The sequence below is a fragment of the Solanum tuberosum genome, unplaced genomic scaffold (assembly GCF_000226075.1).
Source record: "Solanum tuberosum cultivar DM 1-3 516 R44 unplaced genomic scaffold, SolTub_3.0 scf00431, whole genome shotgun sequence".
In the NCBI taxonomy this organism is placed as follows: Eukaryota; Viridiplantae; Streptophyta; class Magnoliopsida; order Solanales; family Solanaceae; genus Solanum; species Solanum tuberosum.
In genome coordinates this window covers 222,842-247,410 of record NW_006239364.1, presented here as the reverse complement: position 1 = coordinate 247,410, position 24,569 = coordinate 222,842, and the positions used below count along the sequence as shown (strand labels likewise).

General features: G+C 33.3%; 3 protein-coding genes across 3 annotated transcripts; 2 read left to right on the top strand and 1 right to left on the bottom strand.

Annotated features, from left to right (window-relative positions):
* Positions 1-7,227: 7,227 nt before the first annotated feature.
* Positions 7,228-14,315, top strand: LOC102596622 (uridine-cytidine kinase C-like). Its single transcript, XM_006363486.2, has 11 exons — positions 7,228-7,589; positions 7,890-8,004; positions 8,718-8,913; positions 8,994-9,107; positions 9,224-9,397; positions 9,720-9,914; positions 10,515-10,637; positions 10,710-10,828; positions 12,071-12,179; positions 12,301-12,597; positions 13,898-14,315. Exons 1-11 carry the CDS (start codon positions 7,253-7,255, stop codon positions 14,108-14,110), a joined length of 1,992 nt encoding a protein of 663 aa, XP_006363548.1. The 5' UTR covers positions 7,228-7,252; the 3' UTR covers positions 14,111-14,315.
* A 2,063-nt stretch (positions 14,316-16,378) lies between these two features.
* On the top strand, positions 16,379-20,443 carry LOC102595965 (transcription factor bHLH79-like). Its single transcript, XM_006363484.2, has 6 exons — positions 16,379-16,770; positions 17,641-17,826; positions 17,938-18,003; positions 19,162-19,230; positions 19,302-19,373; positions 20,084-20,443. The coding sequence occupies exons 1-6, from the start codon at positions 16,606-16,608 to the stop codon at positions 20,210-20,212; spliced, it is 687 nt and encodes a 228-aa protein (XP_006363546.1). The 5' UTR covers positions 16,379-16,605; the 3' UTR covers positions 20,213-20,443.
* Positions 20,444-20,750: 307 nt separating this feature from the next.
* Positions 20,751-23,836, bottom strand: LOC102596298 (uncharacterized). The gene is made up of 4 exons (XM_006363485.2): positions 23,574-23,836; positions 23,274-23,498; positions 21,773-21,838; positions 20,751-21,068 (listed from the first exon to the last, which is right to left on the bottom strand). The coding sequence occupies exons 1-4, from the start codon at positions 23,712-23,714 to the stop codon at positions 20,925-20,927; spliced, it is 576 nt and encodes a 191-aa protein (XP_006363547.1). The 5' UTR covers positions 23,715-23,836; the 3' UTR covers positions 20,751-20,924.
* Between the last annotated feature and the right edge of the window lie 733 nt (positions 23,837-24,569).

Genomic DNA, 24,569 nt, shown 5'->3' with positions numbered 1-24,569 from the left:
TCACAATCTTCATATTATTAAGACAAATAATAATATTACGATTAAACAACAAAGTAAATATAAAATTAATCAAAAATATTTAATTTTAATGATTGCGCGAAGTGCGGCCAAGTTCTCTAATTAAAACAAAAAAGTCAAATTTAAATGGGTCTACTATACAATTCCTACAAATCCAACTTCAAATATTATGTCAAAAATGGAAACTAAAAAGTGAAATAAATTTAATTGAGAGTTATCCTTCGTCTGTCCCATTTTATGTGACACTTTTTATTTCTCAAGAATCAAATAGTTTAAGTTTGACCATAAATTTGCGCATGATATCTTCAATTTTTTTAAAAATGAAATTTTATATATTTGTAAACTACGTAAAAATCAAAAACATTATAATTCATAATAATTAATAATTCAAAATATTTTAAAGATGTATAGAAAAATTTAAGATGAAAGATAAACTAAAGAGAGTAAAAGGGGAGAATGGAAAGTAGAAAAAAAGAATAGTTCATACTTTTGGTGGGCCTCAATGTACAATTTCTATAGTTTTTAGTCCAACTCTTTAGTGCAATGTTGATCCTCCCAAACTCCCATTTCTAAATAGGAGTAAAAAAGAAGAAGAGAGAATTAGAATAGTGAAGACATTGAAAATTGTAGGGAATTATTTCTATCTAAAATATTGAAACACATGCAATCCACATGTTGATTCAACAATAAAGTAGGCCAAACATATATATAGTACAATTCATGATCCCTTTTGTACAATTTAATAGTGCAGTGTTGGTACACCTCAACTCTCACTTCTAATAAGTAGTAATATATATATCCACATATTCATGTAATTACTAAACTATATTCTTTTAATTAAAAGCTCATATTTGGTGAAGATTAATTTATCACTAAGCTTGTCAACTAGCTAACTCAATCATTAAGAAGCTTCTTCTATGTATACAAACTAGACAAGCAATGTCCGTGCAGAGCATGGGCTAACATTTGAAAATGTTATGCTCCTTATTTAATGTGGCTACACTTTATTTATACATAGTTTTATTCACTTGAAAGGACTTAAATCCTAAATTAACAATAACTACTTATAAATAATGATAAAAAAAATTTATGCAGAGGATAACTTTATATGTTAAAATTGCAACAAAAGTAGGTCTTAACCTCATGATTTTAAAAATGTAATGGTTCAAAGCTATATTAACTTTTGATTTCATAATTCCAAAAGTGTAAAGAGATAGAACTTTATAAATTTCAGTTCTAAATCTGTCTCTATCAGTAATATTTTATGGTCCTAAAATAAATAATAGAGCAATTTCATTATTTTAACGTAGACCAATGTTGATGTGTCTATGGCTAATTAATTACAAGAAGATGAGTGAAAAAATAATAATTTTTAGAAGAATGGTTTATTTTTTTCATCTTTTTGTAAAATTAATCTTTGCACTTTTGTTAAACGAAAATAGTATATTTGGGTCATTTGTATAACGATAAGAATATATATGAGACATTTGTATAATGATGAAATATATGTAAATCATTTTATAACAAAGAAAATAGCAGCTCTAAATCGCAAGATTAAAGAGTACGTGAAGTCATTTTCCCTTTATTTTGAATGCTTTCCAAATTAGCTCCTTATTTTGGAGACCTCGAAGGACTCAAAACTCAGAAAGAAAAGTAGCACAAAAATTCAAGAAGAGAAATTGTGAATCCAAAAGCCTCTGAAGATCAAGCAACTACTTTTCCTCCATAGTTTTGTAAAGTTGCACCAAAGGAACTCAAACATCAAATCATATTTCAGAACCATACAAGTTATATATAATCAAGAAAATAGACTAAAGAAAATAACATATCCAAACACTAGAGAAACTCTATTGCTTTCTGAAAGACGAACCAATTAGGATTTTTTTTTCTTTTAGTGGTGGTGCTATTTGGACCATTTGTGTGCACCTCGACTATTTCACCAGATACCTATTACCTTTTACCAACACAAATATCGGGCAATATTGTCTACCAAATTTTTGAATAGATGAGATGGAATCACCTCACTTTTCTTCCACTTAGTGTTTAATCCACAAATCAATTATTTTGATCTTTTGTTTTGTTTTTACATCTTTTGCATTTTGATGGTTAAACATTAGCAACACAACAATCTTCTTTATATAGAATGGTAGGAAATGAAAATGTAAATAATTTGTTCTTTGTATTTGAATTTGTTTCATTTAACAAATTTCCATTTTTCACCATTATCATATATATTGACCAATAAAAAAAGGAATCAACATTAATAATTTACTAAATAGAAGCTGCAACTTAGATTTCGTTACCAAATTTTATCAAACAAATCTTAACATGGTTATCTTCTTATAATATAAGACAATTGTAGGGTTAATTAGTACATGTTAACTTTTACATATGATCACATAAGTATTAGTACTTTTTTCCCACAAAAGTCATTTAACTAACATTTATCATAATTTATTCAATATTATTTTATAATATTTAGATTTTAGATATTTTATATACAAGTGAATCTCAACCTTATAGTAATAAGATTGACATATGCAATAAATCGATATTCGATATTACCATTAATCAAAACTGGACCAAAGTTCACATGGTTTCTTTGAATAATTTCTATTTGATGTTATATATATTTTTTAAAACACATTGTTTGAGGCTTTTCTTAAAAAAATGTTATCAATCACCAAGATTCAAGATGTTCAATAAATGGTAAGAGAGAGAGAAAAAAACTTAAAATAGGAGAAACTTTTTATTCTTCCCTTTGTCAACTTGACTTCTAATCTCTAGAGTTTGATGCCTAATATGTCAATTTGTGTTGACTAATTAAGCAATTCCTATGCATAAAAAAGGGTGGTGCATAGTAAGCACATAAAGCAATAAAAGAATATTTGAACAAGAATGAGTTCTTTACTTTTGGAGATTGAACATGTAATCCATCATGGTCTTGAAGAAAAAAGAGTCAAATTATTTTATTCTATGATTTTGATATTAAATGTTGATCTTTATAAGGAATCAGATTTGAAGGGAAACCTTGGACCTGACGTGATAAAATTATTGTCATATAATCAGAAGGTCAAGGGCTCAAATCACCCACACAACACAAAAGTTTAGTGCACTGGACTATCCTTAATAACAAATACGATCGTCCTTGATTCCTCGCGAAAGTAAATGAGATGTCATAATAACAACATAATCACGTCGCATGTTTAAAATAAATTATTAAAAATTAGCCAAATTGTACCAAAATCGAAAAGATTGAAAAAAATTCAAAAGATCTTAATTTGATTATACTCGATACTCGATAGAATAATAAAAAGACTGACATTGTATAAATTTCTTAAATAACTGGTCGAAACGAGCTATTATACCTCGTTTGTATACCTTTTCTTAATAGAGTACTATTTTCTCTTTAGAATACAATATTTTATAGTAATGATAGATCTTTAATTATAGATAATAAATTATACGTAAATAATTCTAACTTGACTTCTAGTTTCCTAGAGTTTTTGATGCCTAACATGTCAAATTATATCAACTAAAAAGCAATTACTAAGCTTCAAAAAAGGGTGGTGCGTAGGAAGCACATAATAAATATTAGTTCTTTACTTTTTTGGAGATTTAAAATGTATCCAGTATGATCTTCAAGGAAAAGTAGTCAAATTATTTTATTCTATAATTTATCGGACATTAAATTTTTGATTTTACTAAGAAATGATGTGTGTCTAAAGATGTGGTCAAGTGGTTAATGGAGTGGATTGATAATCACGATTTCTTTTCATCTATCCTAGTTTTGACATATAGAGTTACCTTGATATCTATTGTTGGTGAAAGGTGATAAATATCCCATCAAATATGTACATTAATGATTTCTTTCCATCGATCCTAGTTTTAATGAAAATATCAAGTTACACGCAAACTGATACATTTTCTATTGTGAAAATGACATGGTGTAACAATTTAAAAAGGCCTAACTTTGGACTATATGATCCTAAATATATTACAGGCCTAAAATAGTGACAAGTTATAATTAAATTCTGAAATCTCAACTTGCTCTCTCTTTTAGCATCTCCCTGTCTCTCTTTGACATCTCTCTTTTCTTTTTTTTTGTTATTTTTTCATTAACTTCGAATAATAATATTCAATTTAATAAAAATAATTACATGTATATAGCCTAAATTTTCGCATTACACCACTATATCTTATTTTTTCGCAATAGTACTTATATACAACATTATACATTTATTGTACATAATGAATAAACTTGTATACAAATATATAATAGTGTATAAGAGGTGTTTATACATAATTTTACATTATTATTATACACCTTATAAAAAATTATACACACATATAAAGTTTAAATAATATATCTACATTGTATACATATACACACACATTGATTATATACATTTACACTACAAAACATCTTTCAATCATCACTAGAGTAAATGATCAAAATGGTCCTTGATGTATTGAGGTTGCTTTATTTTGGTCCTTAATATATTCTAGGTGATTGAAATAGTCCTTCATGTATGACAAAATGTGTTCACTTTAGTCTTTTGTCCTAAATTTAACAATTTACCCCCAAATTTAACAAAATGTGTTCAATAATTATTTTGTTAAGTTTAGGGTAAAAGACTAAATTGAACACATTTTGTCATACATGAAGGACTATTTCAATCACCTAGAATATATTAAGGACCAAAATAAAGCAACTCCAATACATCAAGGACCATTTTGATCATTTTCTCTCATCACTACATATAACTTGCTAACATCAAAATCACCACACACAAAAAAAAGGTGTAACAATTTTATTATAACTTATAGGGAAAAGAGTTTGAAAAATACTTCAATTTTGGCCGAAATTGTTGTTACGATACTAAACTTTATGGAGGACCTTTTACCCCTGAACTATTTAATAGTGTATTTTCTCTACCCCCGAACTATTTAATAGTATATTTTAAAGGTATATATGTGCCCATGTGGACACATATATACCTTTAAAATACACTATTAAATAGTGTAGGGGGGGGGGGGGTAAAAGGTCCTTTCCAAAGTTTGGTATCGTAAGAACAATTTCGATCAAAGTTCGGATATATTTCAGATCCTTTTCCCTAACTTATATAAATCTCATTGTTTTAGTATCTAATTACTTCACTTTCCTTTTTATTATTACGAAACTTATCAGAATTTAGACTTTAGATACATTTATTTGGTGTGTCTAGATACATGTATCGTAGACACATGAAATTAATATTATGTGTAATTTGTTCAAAATACATTGTATCTAAGTGGTTTCACATGTATCTAACTCTTTCGCTCACCTCTCTTCATGTCTCAAATACATGTATCTAGTGTAATTTCACAGACTATCTGATTTGCCTCTCTCCATATTTTAATGAATCTGATATCAAAAATACATATATTTTATATTTTAGATGTATCCATAGTTTCCACTATTTTATTAGTACTACTTAATATTATTATTTCAGTATAAAGAGATTTCCACCAAATAGAAAATAGTAAAAATTAGACAAAACGTATATAAATGCAATCCCGGCAACCATAGGAAACTGGACCAAAAGCTTCTCCTATAATTTTTCTTGCAGAACCCCAATTTTTGCATATAGGTCAGTCCCGATATTGTATTCTGATCCAAAAATCTTGTTCGGTTTTGAATATTTTGCTACATTTAATTTTCTGGGTATATTTCAAAATTTCTTTTTTCTTCATGTAATGCTTGTTGCTCAACTGTTAAAGTTGGTAGTTTTGAATCCAAATTTGTGCTGTTTTGGGTGCATTTTCGCTTTTTCTCATCTGGGTATTCTTTGTTTATTGGTTTTGTTCAACTAGTCATCATGTTTCTTTGTTATTCGGTGTAATAGCCTTCTTTTCTTTGATTGCGGAACCATGTAATTTTACATAAATTTCTGTCTGAATTGGAAGTATCTGTTAATCATGATCTGCTTAAAGATACTGCCTCTCATGAATTTAATTTAGTATACTAACATGGATCAGATATAGTGGTGGAACCAGAATTTTCACTAATGGGTTGAAAAAGGGGTGCAATATATATATATATATACACATTAAAAAATATAATTTTGAAACAATGTAATTTTTCATCGAAGGTGGTTTGGATGAAACCTGTTGGCCCTACCTAGCCCCGCCTTAGTAAAGTATACAAAAATTTAGTTGATTGTTGAACGACGTAAAAGTATGGGTGAAAAAGAATAAAGAAGCATAGTGAAAAGAGCTACTAAAAGCTAGCTTGTAACTAGTTTCAGGATATTTGAGAAGTAGAGGGAAAGTTCTTATCTTTATGTTTGTGTAGAAGGCTGATGCATTACAAGCTATAAAACAACAGATGATTTCAAAACTTTTGTTGGGAACTTAGAACATAAGTGAATGATTGATGCAAATTCTACAAAATTGTGAATGACTCTACTTTTCTTACATATTTGGACATTAGGTTTTTCTAGCCGCTAAATATAGAGCCGAATGGATACAGAAAGATTCATATAACATACTCTTGCTAATTTGGAATTGATGTATAGTTGAGTGACGGCTTAATGCTCCAGTGCTAAGTTAGACTGCATTGCCATCTGCTTTTTACCACATAGAACATGGATTTGTGTGTACTTTCTCAGTGAAGCAACTAAGCAAAACATTTCAAGAATATTGAGCTATCTCACACTATTTATCACCTATTACATGGATTTAACTATGGGTTTCTGTTGAAGTGTGTGACTATCTTATCTAAAAGCTTAAGCTATTAGAGAGAACACACTTTTGTTATATAATTGTATTCTCAACAGTCTTATGCAACATTGGTGGGTGTGTGCATCCAATATGGACAAGGAATGGTCTTTTCCTAATTTATTTGTTAACTAATTTGTGATGTTAGTGTGTAATTAATGAGAAAACTATGCTTGTTTCATTTTGTGTCAACCATGTTGCAAGAATTGAAAATAAAGGAGAACTTCATTCTTCTGAAATGTTTAGAGGGGAAGCAGCTATTATGATACATCATAATTCTCTCAGCCATCCAATTTCTTTGGCTTTTTTCACGTAATCATGTTTGATGAGAGCTATTTGCTAATCTATGCTTGCAGATCGTCTATCTTACAATTTACTGTTTTCACTTATCTTTGAATTCTCATTCTTATTTGTTCCCCTTTTGTTTTTTGGGTATTTTGCAGAGTAAATCTGGCATAACTTTTATCTTTCAATGGATATAGATACTGCTAATGCTGAATCCATTAATCAGAGAGCTGGTCTCTTAAAGGATCAGGTTCGACTAATTAAGAGAAAGGATTGTGATAGATATGAGATTTCCTCAATACCAGATAATTTGTCATTTGAGAAAGGATTCTTCATTGTAATCCGTGCATGCCAAGTGTTGGTTCAGAAGAATGAAGGACTGATAATGATAGGAGTCGCTGGTCCCTCTGGTGCTGGAAAGACCGTATTTACGGATAAAATAATGAACTTTATGCCAAGCATTGCAGTTATATCAATGGATAACTACAATGATGCTAGTCGAATTGTTGATGGCAATTTTGATGGTAAGAATGCATTACCTTTTTCCCCAATAGTGCTTCGAGATGTTTCTGTTTAGGTGAAAATTAGGTGATTGAGAGTGTAGGGAAAGCTGATTGACAAGAGAGAAACATCATTTGAATTTCATCATTTTCTTTAGACATTTCAGGATTACACTAAAAATTGGTAAGAGTAATTGAAGATCAAAATGATTGGATCTTTGAGGAAATCTACCCTATAAATCTTGGTAAAGGAGGTTCACATCCTATAAATCTGTATTGTGATTTGTGATATGTTTACCAGGTCTTATCATGTTTTTGAAACAGATCCACGCCTAACAGACTATGATACGCTGCTGAAAAACATCAATGATCTCAAGACTGGGAAAGCAGCAGAGATTCCGATATATGATTTCAAATCTAGTTCCCGAATAGGATACAGGTCCAGCTCCTTACTTCTAAATGTAAAAGTGTACTTTCTTATCTGCATCTACGTCTTTTGCGACTTTGTGTACAAGGCACTGCACAGAAACCAAAACAAGTTGGTAAACCTGTTGTTAGACTGTGGACTATATTAAGTGTTTGTTATTTGATAACTTGATAACTTATCTGGGAAACACGTCCAGAAAACTTCATTTGTTTTTGCAAATCAGCAAATTTTATTTTTATGTTGTACAGAAAAATTATAACTTACAACTTTGTTACATGGACACCTTATTTTCCCTGATACTCATGTTTAGGTTTCTGTAAATAGTTGTGAAGTGCCATGACTGTTTTCTTGTAAAGTGGATCCTTGCTTCTGCTTGGCACTTTGTGAATCCTGTCAACTAGTTAAATATTGCTTTATTCTTTTTCAAGTACTCTACAAATATGGTGTTTCTGTTTATTGACTCTTAAATGGGGCCATGATGAAATATTCTTTATTAACCTGCATCGAGTGTTCAGTGATTGTATAGTCGTCTCGTTATTATCTTTTTTATGCTGAGGTCAAGCATTACTCTTGTCTTGCTCTGGATTCATGTTTAATCCATTGTCCTGCCCACCTTTTTTTTTGGCCAGCTATTTTATCTGAAAGTTCTTTGATGTTGCTTATCTTCATTATATATATGTAGCATATAAGTATGAACCGAACTTACACAATTTGGTGTGCTGTAGGACTGTCGAAGTCCCTAGCTCCCGCATTGTGGTTATTGAGGGCATCTATGCTCTGAATGAAAAGTTGCGGCCTTTCCTGGATCTTCGCATATCTGTAAATGGTGGAGTTCACTTTGACCTTGTTAAAAGAGTTTTACGCGACATACAACGTGCAGGGCAGGAACCATCAGAAATAATCCACCAAGTATCTGAAACGGTCTGTTTCTCCAATTTATAATACAGATAAAGTTTGACTAGATTGTCTTCTCACACTCCCAGCTGTAATGTCTTATGCAGGTTTATCCAATGTACAAGGCTTACATTGAGCCTGATCTCAAAACTGCACACATAAAAATTATCAACAAATTTAATCCTTTTTCTGGATTTCAGAGTCCTACGTACATTCTAAAGGTAAGAGCAATAACTTGATTTCAGACATCCTATATCCGGTCTTAGAATATAATAGCTTCCAAACTCTATCTAGAAATTTGTTGAGAAACGACTGATCTATTTTTTCTCGCTTTTAGTCATCAAGGAATCTGAAGGTAGAACAAATCAAGTCTGTCTTGGCTGAAGAACACACTGAAAGTACGGAACTGATCTATGACATATACCTTCTGCCACCTGGTGAAGATCCAGAGACATGCCAATCATATCTGAGGATGCGAAATAAAGATGGGAAATACAATCTCATGTTTGAGGTATGCTCCTTTTATATAATGATTTTTTCTCTTGGAAGAATAACAGGCAATGTTTTCGAAGAAGTTCCTCTGCTAGGCCTTCTTGGCTAATCTTAAGCCCGCTGCTCATGACAATCTGTTATTTTCTTACATAAATTCTCAAATCATGCATGTTTTGAAATTAGTCTGCTTTTTCCTGAAGCAGTTGAAACATATTAGAGTTTTAACTTTTAAGAAAACAAGATTGCTTAAATCTGTTTACCCCACACACACATCTTTTGATTTTCGCCAACTGCATACAGCTTGCTTCACATTGTCTGGCTCAACATGATTTGAATTGTAGGAATGGGTCACTGATTCTCCATTTGTCATATCACCAAGAATCAGTTTTGAAGTTAGCGTGCGTCTTCTTGGTGGATTGATGGCTTTGGGATACACAATGGCAGCCATCCTCAAAAGAAGCAGCCATGTATTTTCTGATGAAAGGGTTTGTGTGAAAATTGATTGGCTTGAGCAACTAAAGCGCCACTATGTGCAGGTAATATATATTTTCTTCACTTTTGTCCATCTCGCTATGATTATATCCCAAAACTTTTGGTCTTGTCGAGGGGGTTTCTTTTGATGCTTGAATACAATTGAGCTAGTAGTTGTATTATTTCAAATGCGTAAATGTCCCTTCAAGTTTGATTTCCATTGTGTGGATACAGTCATTCAGTTATACCCGAGCAATGATTTCCTGACCACAAAATGTGTTTGTTTGTCAACTATTGAGAAATACATCGAATCTGCGGGGAACCTTTTTCTATTATTTCTTGTGTTGTCCTCATAACTACGTCAAAACACTGTTTAGATCAAACTAATTGTTCAGAATTCAAATATTCATAAATAAATTTTAAAAAAAGACTAACAAGTCTAATATTTTCTTCTCTTCTCGTACAAGAAAATTCAATCTATCAAACTTCACATAAGTACCAATTACAGAGAATTTTTCTGGCAAAGGAACAAACTCTTTGTAGGTTGAGTATATAGTTGGGGAAGTTTCTCTTTTCCCATAGTTGACAAACTATGATAGGTTTGTTTTTATGGAGTCATAAGTGAAGATGCTATTAAATTTCAAATATGCTTTAACTTTGCCTAGGTCCAAGGAAGAGATCGTGTTGTTGTAAAATGTATCGCTGAGCAGCTGGGTTTGGAAGGTTCATACACTCCTCGTACATATATTGAACAAATACAGCTAGAGAAGCTTGTGAATGAGGTTATGGTATGATACCTTCCGTAGCATTTGTGATTCACTGTCCCTGCTTCTTATCCCTAAGCAGATAACACATTTCAGGCGCTACCAGATGACTTGAAAACAAAGCTTAGTCTAGATGAAGATATTGTCTCAAGTCCTAAAGAAGCTCTCTCTCGAGCCTCGACAGAGAGGGCATGGAGAAATAAGAATATCAGAAGGTGCAGCACTTGATCCATATTTTCCTTACCTTCTACTTGTTTATTCAATGTTATCTTTCATCAATAAACTGAGTAATGTCTTGTCTGTGGCCAATAATTGCTTAAAGATTTATCTGTTAGTAAAGCATTTGATAACTTCAGATATTCTTTTTTTTTTTGGCAACTTCCATCAAAGAAAGCACACATATATGATATTGCCTCAAAAATAGGAAACTAAGAAAGAAGGGGGTGGGGCAATGTGGGGTTTGGTGGGAGAGAGAGTAGAGGCAGGGGACCCGGAGGATTCTTCAGATCTCACATGTGCACTTGACCAGTCTTCTCACTTCTGCATGATGTGAACATAAATGTGACTTGCAGGAGCTGCTGCACTAGAGTCTAATGAAACAAGTTCAGAATCTCATGAGTTATTGATACAAAGGTTAAAAGAAAGCACATATAATTTGCCGTCTGATAGGATGATGGGAGATTTTATGTATATGCACCTCATGAAATATTGAATTTATGTTGAGAGAATATCATATTCAAATGATTAAATCAATCATACCTTATGAAAGTACTGATATAATTAGATTTTTGCTCTTGTACATGAGCAAGTCATTCTTTCATTTGATATGCATTGACTCTCTCTACACCTGCTAGGGTGTCCGACAAGAAAACTGTCTTTTAATAGACAAATTGAGGGAATGCATTGGGTTATTAGTTAGCTGCAGTTTTCAATTTTACCATATGTGTACCACAGTAGTCACTATTCCTTTTGTTTACTGATCTACATTTACATTATCATGTTACTCACATCTCCTGTCAGTACCTCAGGATGACAAGTACTTCCTCTGTTTTATTTTTTTGAAACTTCTGCCTTTTTACTCTGTCCCAAAAGCGAACAGTCAGCGCGAAGGTTCAAGACTTAAAAATGACACCTTCCTATATTTGGAACAACTATAACTTTGAACTTCCAATTTTACTCTTAATGACATGATTTTACCACCCACAGAAAGGTCATGATATGTATAATGCCACAAGTTCAAAAAGTGTTCCTTTCTTTCTTAAACTCCATGCTCAATAGAACAGAGCTATATAAAATGAAGAAATATGTATAGATGTACCTTATCTACACAAACCAGTTGGGGTAGGGGATAGCTGGGTAGGTGGGAACAACAAAAGAGGATATGATTCTTTCTTTTTCTCTGGACCTGGGAAACATTTTGATGTCAAATTGATTTGTGATTGATGTGCTTTGTGCAGCGGATTGTCACATTCATATTCAACTAACAGGGACAAAAATCTCAATGTTAGTTCTGATTATCAGAGGAATGACAGGATTGAGGAATCAGGGACAAGATTAGCAAACCAGGTGCAATGATTCACATTTATTTATTTTTTCTTTATGCAAACTAAAACACTTTTTTCTTTTTTAGGCATTAATCATTCTTTACATGACTTTTTTTGAGTTTTTTTCTTGTTTATTCCATAAGGGAGCGGTCACACATCTATTGGAGCAAATTTCTACGTTGAATGACCGGATGGACGACTTCACGTCTATAATGGAAGAACTTAATTCTAAGTTGTGCAGCAGAAGAGCTTCTCCGAGAAACAAACAAGCTTCACCATGCATACAAAATCTGACGTTAGAAACTGAAGCATGCGTTGGATCTGCTCCTACTAACTATTTCATCTCTGGTTTGGAGAACGGCTCGTTGACTGGGTCCATCATGCCTAATTCCTCATCTTTTACTTCCACTATTGGAAAGGAGTCTGCCTTGATGGAAGAGGTAAGTTTTTTTTCTTGCGCTTAAAATTTTGAATGAGTTGAAATTAAAATTCTAATTAGTTAAATATGCGTAAAGTCTTAACACAAAGATATAGGCCAGTTTAGCAATTTAATTAATTTCAACATTTAGACAATTTCAATTATATATCCTCTTTTAGTCTTCCTCCTTTTTTCCTTTTGCAATTAATAAACACATAACTATTTTACATAAACACGTAATCAAACCTAAAAGATTATGTAGTTGTATACAAACAAACAAATACCAAATTACCAATAAATGATCGGAATGACAATTTAATTGTGTGGTCATGTATTCATAAAAACATTAGTTCATTACAATATATCAAAATTGGGATAAGGCACAAGTGTCCCCTTAGACTATGACCGAAATCTCAGAGACACACCTTAACTAAACAAAGGTACTATTACCCCCCTAAACTCATTTTTTTGTAATTTTGTACATTGGCTTACGTGGCACACTCCGTGACTCCACGCAGTTGAGGCGCGTGGAGATATTTTGATACCACGTAAGCCAAAAAGGTGTACAACATTACAAAAAAAAAATGGATTCAGAGGTAATAGGACCTTAGTTTAGTTAAGGTGTGTTTCAAGGATTTCGGTCATAGTCTAGAGGGTACTTGTACCTTATCCCTATCAAAATTACAATGAGGTGAAAGAGTTAAGCACATCAATAACAACCTAGCAACGTAAAAAGCACAAAAAATAAGCATAAAAGTAAATATTGTGCATGACTGCGTCTGAGCCAGAGGGGACGTTCATGTCTGAAGTGGCATTGGCACACCCCAGCTGAATGCCAGAAATAGCAGCAGCAAGATTGCTAGGAAGGTCCAAGCATGACAAAATGAAACCCTAGGAATTTATTCTGGCTGTTGCACTTATTCATTTCTGGGTTCAAAATGCCTGTGCAAAATGAAGTTTCTTTGCATTTTTTTAATATGAAGCTGCTAGTGAAACATTCTGCACCTGTGTTTGAAGATATTATGGGTTTTAGGAATTGAATCTGCAACATTTGCTTCGACGTGGTAAGTTTTTCTTTAAAAAAACAATTCCGGCTATCATTTTGACGGTATACTACATAAAGTTTGTAATATTTTTTTTATTAAATAGTATATAGACATATATGTGATTAGGAAGGGGATGTATGACTTTTTTAAGTTACTGTTACAGAAGATAACTAATTTATTATCAGATGAATATTTCCTTATTCCCGTACATTGAATTTGTCACCTAAAGTATCTTAACCTCTTTGGTTGTTCTCTTATAATCCCTTTCGGATACAGATATCCAATATTGCACGTGGACAGCGTCAACTTATGCATCAGCTGGACAACGTTAGCAATGTTCTTCGCGAGAGATTAGGAGAACAGTCTCGACAAGCAAGAATGAACAAGAAAAGGGATACAATCAAAACCATCAGAAAACCTCTCATTTTAACATTAGCAGTTGGTGGCCTGGGAATTCTCTTGTTTAAGAGCCTCCAACACCGTAACTGATTCTTCATTCTAATATTTTTACTGTAGGATTTTTCTTTTTCTCCTACACAGCTTACATTTTTTCATAGCGTTGTACCCTTCAATCGGGATAAAATACTGCTCATGGATCAAACTGATCTGTGATTTTGAGGCTAAGAAGGCAGAATGTGATGCTTTCTGATTGATGAGTTTTGTTAAAGAAGGGAATGAATTAGAAAATTTTGGGTTCATTTAATAAATATGTTCTTCACTATATGTTTTGGAGTTTCAGTGTGTTTTGACTTTTGATGTATGTGATAGTGAATAAGATTAGCAGCCACTCAGCGCTCAGGATGTAGACTCAGAGAGTGACACTAAAGTCTCTAACGGTCAACGGAGCCATCTGAATATTATAATGATAAATCTAACTTGTCCACCTGTTACGCCTAATTTAACACTATACAAGAATACTCCAATTCTTCCCAACCAACTGAAAGGAGGTTAGGTGAAAGCAGAAATCGTATTAAACCAGCAAATGTCAAGTTGGCATAAAAGACTCGTGAGGAAAATGAAGTTTCCTTGACAAGTTAAAAAGTAAAGGACAGAGTCATCACGGTACTGAATCTCTGTTTTGGGAAGAACAAACATAAATGACAAAGTGGAACCAAACTAGTGTCCGGTACTCTTGGTGTCCAGTATTCATATTGAAGTCTGATTATTCATTCTGAATTCGTGTCAGATAGGGTCTTATTCGGAGGGTAGTGTTCAGTGGCGTAGCCACATGGTGGAATTGGACACCCTTGGTCGGAAAAAAAAATCGTATATACAAGTAAAATGATACACGAAATAATTAAATAACATATTTTGGACACCCTTAACATAACAAGCTACTATAGTCCAGTGGTTTCACCTCCTTGGAATGAGGAAGTGCTCGTGTGTTTGAATTTATTGTGCTATTTCTGGACACCCTTTGTGAATTCCTGGCTCCGTCACTGGTAGTGGTAGTGTTCTCTACCAATTAATAAGCAACACTATGGATCTTTATAAAGGATGATTAATGTCTTAACTGAAAAATTAAATGATTATGAAAAGGACAATTAGTTAGGCATGAAAATGGTTTAAAGCAGCTATCAGCTCAACATTTTTTATAAGACTTATTTGGTACAAGTCATTACCATAAAACTCAGTTTGGCCATTTGCCATAATTAAGTTTCTTCAAGTTATTCTCCAGTTAATTAAAAGCTTAAATTAATAATTAATAGTATAAATATTTTATCATTATTTATATCAATTGATAGTATATAATTGTCATACATAGGATACTTCAATAATTATGGAGTTACAAGTTGAATTATTTTAAATCTTACCTGTATATTAAATCTTTTCTTTATTAATAAAATAATTATGTGGAAACAAAATTTTAAAGTATCATAAAACAAGAAAACGTATATTCTATTATCTCCTCCCACTTTCAACCGCTAAGTTTTTGTACCCTTTGATCGTACTTCAACTTCTTTACAATATGACACCTCAACTAGACAACATATCACGAGTATATCTATATTGGAGCGTAATTAAATTTGAATTCACATATTACATGACCTATTACCGAAAGCAATACTTCCAATAGAATTCTTTTTAGTTTTAATTTTAAAGACTTAAACATGAAATCTTTAATTAAGATAAAAAATACGAATCATTCCACTATAACATATATTGATGCCTGGCTTAAATTCCTAGTCGTAGATTGAAGATACCTCTTTCCTTTAATCTGTCCAATCAAGTTCCAAAGTCATGTACCCAATCTTTTAAAAGGGATGGTCCTTCCTACTCTAAAAAATAAAACAAGAAATATTTAATTTAAAATAAATAGAAAGTCTATAGCAAGATATGCCTAGAAAATAAAAAACTACTATTGGTCAGTAATAAAAGAACATCTAGGACATGACTCTATATACCCTAATAAGGTACGTAGCTGATAATTTTTACTTTTTTTTTTTTGTGTATTGTGTTCTGATTACTAAACTATTTTGTTGTTGTTATTGTTTAATTCTTTCTTCTAGATTTTCTCTAACTGTTATGTTTTCTTTATTTGAATTCCATGCTCTTGAGTCGAGGGTTATTTGAAAATAATATCTCTACCTCATTGAGGTAATGATAAAATCTACGTACACTTTATATATCTGAATAAAATCTGCTCCTCCGTAAACGTGATTTCACTAGTAAGAGTAATGTTCTTAACTACTAGGTGTGCACCAAAATTATATTTATGCACACTTAAAATTGAATATATAGAGACGTGAGCTGATGCGAAGTTAAAAAGTAGATTTGGGTGGGGGTGCATAAGTGACGTGATGTGGAAAGCACTCTCATAAACCTCATTCGAAGTGACTTCTTTTCAACTCCCGAGGCTTTCTCCTTCACTGTCACTCTCCAAACAGATCTCATCTTCCACAGACACACTCTGCTCTTTTTGTTCCCCTCAATCACCATTTTCTATATTACTCTGCTAATTATGCATTATTAGCATTTCTCTAATGGATCCTCATTCTACTATAATGAGTGCGTTTCAAACTGCGCCTAATTTGGCGGAGATCTGGCCCTATCAGCATCTTCTCGACCACACAACAAATCACGCCGCCAGAAAGCGACGCGACGATGATGAATCTGCCATTGGTGTTTCAACTAGTGCAAATGCCTTGGTCTGTATATCTCTGTTAACTACTTTATTCATTGTTCAGTTGCTTCACTACTTCTGTTAGCTCCTTAATTTGATTGTCACTCTCAATTTGTGCGGCATAGTTTGGTCAATGAAATTTTCATGTTTTTTGAAATAAAATTTTTATATTTGAAAATTACAGTCCGATAATTACAATAACTGACAATTGAAAATGTTTTGAAGATATAATGAAAATGTCACGGGACTCGAAATCAGAAATGTGCCACATAATTAGGAAGGAGAGAGTAAATTGCATTATAGTTGGAATCAAAAAAAAGTTGTGTTTGGCTGATTTATAGATAGTTCTGGTATGGTACAGTATTTACTACTCCCTTAGTTTCAATTTGTTTGATCTATTTTGACTTGATACAAAGTTAAAAAAAAAAAAAAGGCGTTTGAATCTTGTGGTATAAAATTGAGGATATATGAGTCATATATCAAATGTAACAAAATGTCCTTTAATCTTGTAGTTTTAAACATGCCAGCCGAAAAGTTGAAATTAAAGAGCTGCTAAAAAAGAGAGAGGAAAGGCTCAGTCTTTTTAAAACAAACTGAAAACAAATTGAAACGGAAAGAGTGATATTCAATTGGCTACGCAGTCTAAGAGAGTTTCTGTTATTTTATCTGGCTGATTGATCTGCTAAATGCAAAAAGCTGGTGAAGACTGAATAGGGTAGTGCTACATTTGTTATTGATCTTAATTTCCTGTTTCTTGGTGCAATGTTTCAGCTTGTATAAGTGGATCTTAGCTTGTTTGTAGTTGATTTATATCAGATTTTAGGGTAATATGTATCAAAATCTTGTGGTCTTTATTGTTCTTATATCTGTTAGTATTTTCTGGTAATTGGAGCAGACTGAATCTGATAGTAAGCGGCTGAAGGCCACGAGATCAAACGAGAATGGGGAATATTCAGGAGGAGGGAATTCAGGAAAATCTTCAGACCAACCTGCAAAGCCACCAGCTGAACCACCTAAGGACTACATCCATGTGCGAGCGAGGAGAGGTCAAGCTACCGATAATCATAGCCTAGCAGAAAGAGTAATTCTACCTATAACTCTTTCTTTACTTGAATAAGTTGTTCAATATTTGGTATTAAATGATGGTAATTTGTAATCGATAATGGAACTTGTTGATACATTTGGTTTGCAGGCCAGAAGAGAAAAGATTAGTGACAGGATGAAAATCCTACAAGACTTGGTCCCTGGTTGTAACAAGGTATATTTTTCCTTTATCTTTCTACTGTGTCGAAAAATCTGAAATAATTACCTCATTCTGATGATCAACTGCTTCTCCATTTGTTCTTTTATTAGTTGTTAGATGAATCTGAAAATATATACTAATAAGAAAAATCGATAATTTCTAATACCTGAACGATTGATATACCTTTTTGTGGTTTTGGACTGTACTACAGAGTTGTCTCTATCTTTTTGTTGAAGATGAAAGGGTTAAGTTTCACTGGCAAAGCCTGCTCACCTAGTCCTCCTTTTCAAACTGAGTCAATGTAGTACTCCTCAGTTGATGTCTCAATGACATCAACTTCGATATATAAAATAATACTTCATCTGTTTCAATTTATGTGACATTGTTGGTATTTCGAGAGTTAAATGAGTTTTTCTTTTGATCACATTTTTTTGAATTGTTAATTATGTATTATCTTTTTACGTAGTTTCCAAATATATAAATGATATTTCACAAAACCTAAAGATTATATATATCAGAATTCACTCTTAAAATTAAGAAGCTCGACTCTCGAAATATGGAAGGACAACATAAATCGGAACAAAAGGAGCCGTAGTTAGCGAATTTCATATAGAGTGCTCATGCAAGCAAAGCCTTGGAACTTGTCTTTCTTGCTTATCATTATGAGCAACTCTTTAATTTGTTGAAAATTTAGTTAAGTGGATGCAAAAGGCTATCTGTTTGAACCACTTGTTAAAGCAACAACATGTATGTTTCATCCTATTGTTCCATGTCAAAGGTCTATACTTGACCTCAGAACTGTATCGGCCTTCTTACCAGCAGAATGCTCTCCTGCATTTGTTGGTGTTAAGAGAACCCTCTAATTCTACATGCATCCATTTGTCAGGATGCATGAAGTGTAATGAACCTATTGTCTCTAAATTACCTGCATTTCAGCCTACGTCATTGGTTCTGATTTTAACATCTAATTTCTTCAGGAACATATAGCGGAATGAACTGATGTCTCTAAAGTTTCGTGCATTCTAGCCCCATCGCTGGTGCTAGGATGGTAGAGATTTAAACCCTTATTCTCTTCACATAAATTAACATCAAAATGTGAATTCGATTAAATTATATGTATCTTTTACTTCTGAATGCAATGGGAAAAGTCAGTTTAATGTTGTTTGGTTACAGGTTATTGGAAAAGCTCTTGTCCTTGATGAGATAATCAATTATGTCCAATCATTACAACGCCAGGTTGAGGTATGCTCTCCACCTATCTTGTCTAGTTGAGACTTCTATAGTACGAGTAACATTTTTTCTTGATTCCTCAGTTCCTATCAATGAAGCTTGAAGCAGTTAATACAAGAGTAACCCCAACCATCGATGGAATTCCTACTAAAGACGTAAGTGTTGTATGAGAAAATCTTTGTAGTAGTTGAATTCATTTCTTTGTTTTGCATGTATAATCTTGTTTGTCAAGCACTGTTAACTCCACTAAAACCTCATCTATCTTCTAAACTTACTAGTACTAATTTGCAAGAGTAAACTGTATTGCCTTCTTTGATATCTGTCCTTTTCATGCCATAACTCTCTGTCAACCTTGAATATAGTACATGACTAACATTTAAGTTAGTATATTTTTGGGCATACTGGCCATGTGCTCACATCTAGCAAACTGTGAGTTCTGAGTCTGGCTTGGTACTAGCTCCTTGAATGTGTAATTAGTGATTAAATAATAGCACCCCACATTTCTGGAACTTGGCTGAAAACATATTGATGAATGATTTGAATGTTATGGATATTCAAGCATTTCGTTTTACAAGTTATACCTTAAGTTAGAAGATGAGCAAGATTGCAGTGAGTGTGGATAAGAAGAACCCACGACATCATTTAGCAGCACATTGAAATTTAGCTCCTTGTAAAACTAAGTGAGGGGTAACAATCAAAGCAGAAACTGTAAAGAGAAAAGAAGAATATATTCTAAGAACTGAAAAAGAGGAAAATACATTCATTGATTTCACAATGTAAGATAGCATTAGATTAGTACTTGGGTAGAGTTTTCCTCAAGTTTCATTCTCAGATGAATACATAACAAAGTGCTTTGGTTTTCCAGTTTGGGCAGCAAACATTCGAGACAAACACTATGGCATTTGGTTCACAAGGTACAAGGGAATATGCTGGGGGAACATCACCAGACTGGTTGCACATGCAGATAGGTGGTGGATTTGAAAGAACGACATAAAGTAAATAATCGGAGGCATCAAAGGCTAATAAATTCTTAGGAGGCTAATGCTTCCCCCAGGAACTGCCAAAATATATAACAGTTCCTTGATTTATAGGTAGATAATAGCTTGTTTCTGATCAGGAACAGAGTTGTTGTATGTCATTAGGACACTGCGAACCAAATCACCATCTCCTTGTGTAATGAACACAAAAACTTTCCTCCTTTAATTTAACAGAGCATTTTCTTTCACAGCAACTGAAACAAAAATGCTAAATGAATAGTACACTGGTGAGAATGCGTATTTGACATGGTTGGTAAGGTATATCAAGAAGCTGTAATATGTGCCTGCTTGTTCTGAAAAGCATTCATATGTACTGCTTTTCTTTGCCAAAACTATCACAACTAGACAATATGAGCTTTGGGCAATAAACAGTTGTTAGTGTGCTGCAAAGACATGAGTATTATGTATAGTTCAGATTATAAGTGGTGTGTTAAGAGTTAAAGACTCTTAACTATTCATTATAGAAGATTCCCAAGCATGGGAAGAAGGCCAATGAAGTCAAGAAGAAACTTATAAACACTCTACTCCCTATAAAATCTGCTGAGATCTTCAAACATGTAAAATTCACATTGCTAAATTTAGTCACTATTACTTACAGAACATTCTAATGCTAATAACATCTTTTGTTTTTTAAGGAATTAATGATTAACCAGATGTGACTAGGCTCAATCAAGCAGTGGGTTGTGTTCTGCCATATGAACTCCCACCACTGTTGAAATCTGAACCAGTAGACTGAAAGTAGGAAACAGCTGACCAGAGCACACGTAAAAACAGAATTGCTACAAAGACAGCACCACCAAGTGAGCAGATCACCTAAAAGGACAGAACCATCGTCAATGGGCAGTAGCAGAGTTCAATTAAAGATCAATATTTCACCCACACAAGAGCAGAAGTTGATCTATTTACCATAACCATGCTCTAAATCAGAATAGAAGACATAAAATTGTTTTGTACAAAAACTTTCAGAACTTGTGATGTGTAATACTGTGATCTTCTTAAGTGGTTGAAGATTTTGGGCCATCAGTTCATGTGCGCATATGTTGGGTCAGAAACATGAAACAAGTGTTTTCACAATCCGTCAACATCAGATAGAACTATCTAAACATGGTTGCATCCAGACATACCCTTGATTGATCTACTAGTAACTATATAGATATAGATAAATTATGCATCCTCTGATGCTCAGTGAAAAGATTTTAACTTTTTCTTTTTCATCTTCCCATCTATTTCTTTCTCCTTGTTAGTACCCATCTACTTGCACTTTCATTTTGCAAGTCTTATGTTTGATAAATTATAATATCTCTTTTATATTGCATTCTTAGAATTGCATATCTGTTTTCTTTAATTAGTGGATTAAAGGCTGCTTGCATCCACAAAAGCAGCAGAAAGCCAGATTTGGTTAACGGTTAACTTCATAAAACAAGCAACAAGTGTAATTACAGAGTGTGTGTGTTTGTGGGTGTGCCTAAGGCCTAATTCAGGTAAAACATTCAAAAATTGGCATGGCAGAGGAATACCTCAAGAAATGCCTTCAAGATGGAGAGTAAAGCCAAAATTAGAACGCCATCAACTGCAAAAGTTACCTGCATTCCTCCAACAATGAGAACAGATGGAAGAGAGGATTTTGAAGATAATTTATGTAAATAATCAACGCTGGATGAGCTAGGAAATCTATGGACGATGCACAATCTCAGTACTAAAATTGGGCGTTAGTAGTTGGATGTGACATCGTGTGATGACTATGTTTTGCAGGCTAAATTTTGCGAGTTAAAATCACCTCCATGCTTTTAAACACTCGAGGCACCACTATTTTAAATCTCATGTGTTAATTTTTGAGCTTGGCTAGGGTTCAATCTTGGGAGGAGGATCATTTGGCTTAGAACTGTAGTTGAGGAGCAACACTATATCGTGTGAAATGAAATCATCAGGCCTGGGAAATGTTCTGTAACGCCACATACTAAGAGTGGGGATTATTGACAAGTGCACTAGAAGCAAGTCAAGGACTTAAGAATTACCCTCTTATGGTGATGCATAAGTTGGTTATGTTGACACAACCACAAGCCAAGTGCACAAACTTAAGAACTGAAATGTCCCCACTCGAGCAATGCTCAGTATCAAGTAAGAGGCAACCAATCGCCTTAGCCATTTACAGATGCACAAACACAATCTAAGAGTTCCTTGCCATGAGTATTCTAACTAGTTATAGTCAAAGCTTCAAGCACGAAATGAGTGGCCTGATGTGATTCAAAAACCCCACTGAATACAAGCTCTACCATGATGAGATTGTCATAGAGACAATGCTTAAGGCATTAGGAAGCATGAGAGTATTCTGCTAATTTACTTTGAGCCCACGACCATGGCACCAGATTGTGCTAAGACGGCTTGAGATGAGAGTAAACTGGGTAGTAGTTTAATGTGACCACAAGCGTTCAAGGCCACTATCACTGTAGGAGAGTTGACCCCTAACAACATTTATGTAAAAGGTGAAGAAAGCTCCTTGCCTCCCTCTACACATAAATAAAAAGTTTATCATTCAAACCAAACCAATGGCCACCATACATCTACAAAAGAACCAGAAGAATGCCAAGTTTTTCAGCATCCTAACACAGTTAATTACTTAGTCACCTCCCAGTCCAAGAAATATAGTTCTTCTTTTTGATGACTGTGGTGTCCGGAACAGCTTTTGCACATCTTGACTCATTCCACGAGATACCTACCACCTCCCACCAACAACAAGCACCAGGTAACTCTGTCCACCAAGGCTAGGACACATGGGAAGAATCACCTAGTGTGTTTTTTGTCTCCGCTGGGAATTGAACCTGAAGAAGTAAAGGAGTTTCTAATTCGGGTAGAATAAGCTGCACTATGCTTGTGCCTAGGAAAGGACACTGATTTCAGGAACAAAGTCATTTAGAATTCATTTCTCATACTATAAGCACACAAAGTCGAAACCCATTGAATCAATTTATATGCTGAACAAATTAAGAAAGAGATAAAAGAGTGAGTTTGAAGATTTACAAGCTGTGGAGAAATGACGTCCGGTAGTATAGAACGAGTAGCTTTCTTAGCACGCTTAGACACTTTTTTGAACATACTCTGCACAAATCTAACTAGTAAATCAATACTGCTCTCTGTCTCCTCTTCCTCATCGCTCTCTTCATCATCATCTTCCTCCAATAATTCACCATCTTCAAAATTCATTCGGTACATCCTTTCAGCTGCTTCTCCAATCGATCCATCAAACTAAAAACACAAGCAAAAAAATGGGATTAAATCAACAAAATTAAACGGGTCCAAATAAAGCAAAATGAGATCGACCTTGGCATGGCAAATGGTGAATCTGGGGTTTAGTGAAGGGAGAGATAAGGAGTGAGAAATTGGAGAAAGAGAAGATGAAGTTATTGAGTATAATCTGAAGGAATATAGTGATGATATTGGCAGTACGGCAGCTCCCGCCATTCAATTTTCTGATGAGATTGATTCGTCCTCACTTTAAGATTCTGTAAAATTTGATAAAGAGACAACTATTGAACACTTTTTTTCCCCTCAAATTATTAGTTTCGTCATAATCTGATTGACTTAACTTAGATGTCTACAGTATGACATAGCAAATAGTTTTGAATGGGAGTAAATTTGATGAGAATTTATGATATATTTCTCTCATATTGCGAGATTTAAGGTGTGTTTGAGTTAATCAAATTAAGGAGTGTTTTTAAAATGGCCAATAGTTCGGAGATGAAATTATTATTAATTCATGTCAAGGTTAGAAGTATTTTCAATACTTAAAAACACTCTTAAACTAGACGCGAATTATTAATTTCATCCTCATAATATTAACCGTCTTAAAAACACTTATTTACTTGGCTAACGGTCCCCTTAAATGGACATGAATTCACCAAAATACCTAGAGACTGCATCATGCATGTAATTGGTTGAACTTTATGAAGAGATGATTATCATCATGTTGATAACCAAGAGACGTAGAAGCTAGATAATTTTGTAGTGCTTGTTGTGCATTATAAGAGTAATCTCATAAAATAAGTGTCATATTATTATTGTTTAATTTCCATGGTATATACACTTGCAACACACGTGCATATATATAACTTAAATACATCAAAATATTTGTCCCAAGGAGATAAATTTCATGATAAAAAGAGTAAATTAAAACTTTCTTATTTATTATTTCATAGAAATACAAACTGAAACGTCACATCCATACATACATAATGAAAACATTATTGCACATTTTATTCAAAATACACACACACACACACACACACATATATATATATATATATATATATATATATA

Coding starts and splice junctions, on each gene's coding strand:
- LOC102595965 (XM_006363484.2), top strand. CDS start 16,606: ATGGATCCTCATTCTACTATAATGAGTGCGTTTCAAACTGCGCCTAAT. Junction 18,004..19,161: donor TGGTCCCTGGTTGTAACAAG/GTATATTTTTCC, acceptor GTTTGGTTACAG/GTTATTGGAAAAGCTCTTGT. Junction 19,231..19,301: donor CATTACAACGCCAGGTTGAG/GTATGCTCTCCA, acceptor TTGATTCCTCAG/TTCCTATCAATGAAGCTTGA.
- LOC102596298 (XM_006363485.2), bottom strand. CDS start 23,714: ATGGCGGGAGCTGCCGTACTGCCAATATCATCACTATATTCCTTCAGA. Junction 23,499..23,573: donor TCACCATTTGCCATGCCAAG/GTCGATCTCATT, acceptor TTGTGTTTTTAG/TTTGATGGATCGATTGGAGA. Junction 21,839..23,273: donor ACGTCATTTCTCCACAGCTT/GTAAATCTTCAA, acceptor GGAGGAATGCAG/GTAACTTTTGCAGTTGATGG.
- LOC102596622 (XM_006363486.2), top strand. CDS start 7,253: ATGGATATAGATACTGCTAATGCTGAATCCATTAATCAGAGAGCTGGT. Junction 8,914..8,993: donor TCCACCAAGTATCTGAAACG/GTCTGTTTCTCC, acceptor TGTCTTATGCAG/GTTTATCCAATGTACAAGGC. Junction 10,829..12,070: donor AGAAATAAGAATATCAGAAG/GTGCAGCACTTG, acceptor TGCTTTGTGCAG/CGGATTGTCACATTCATATT.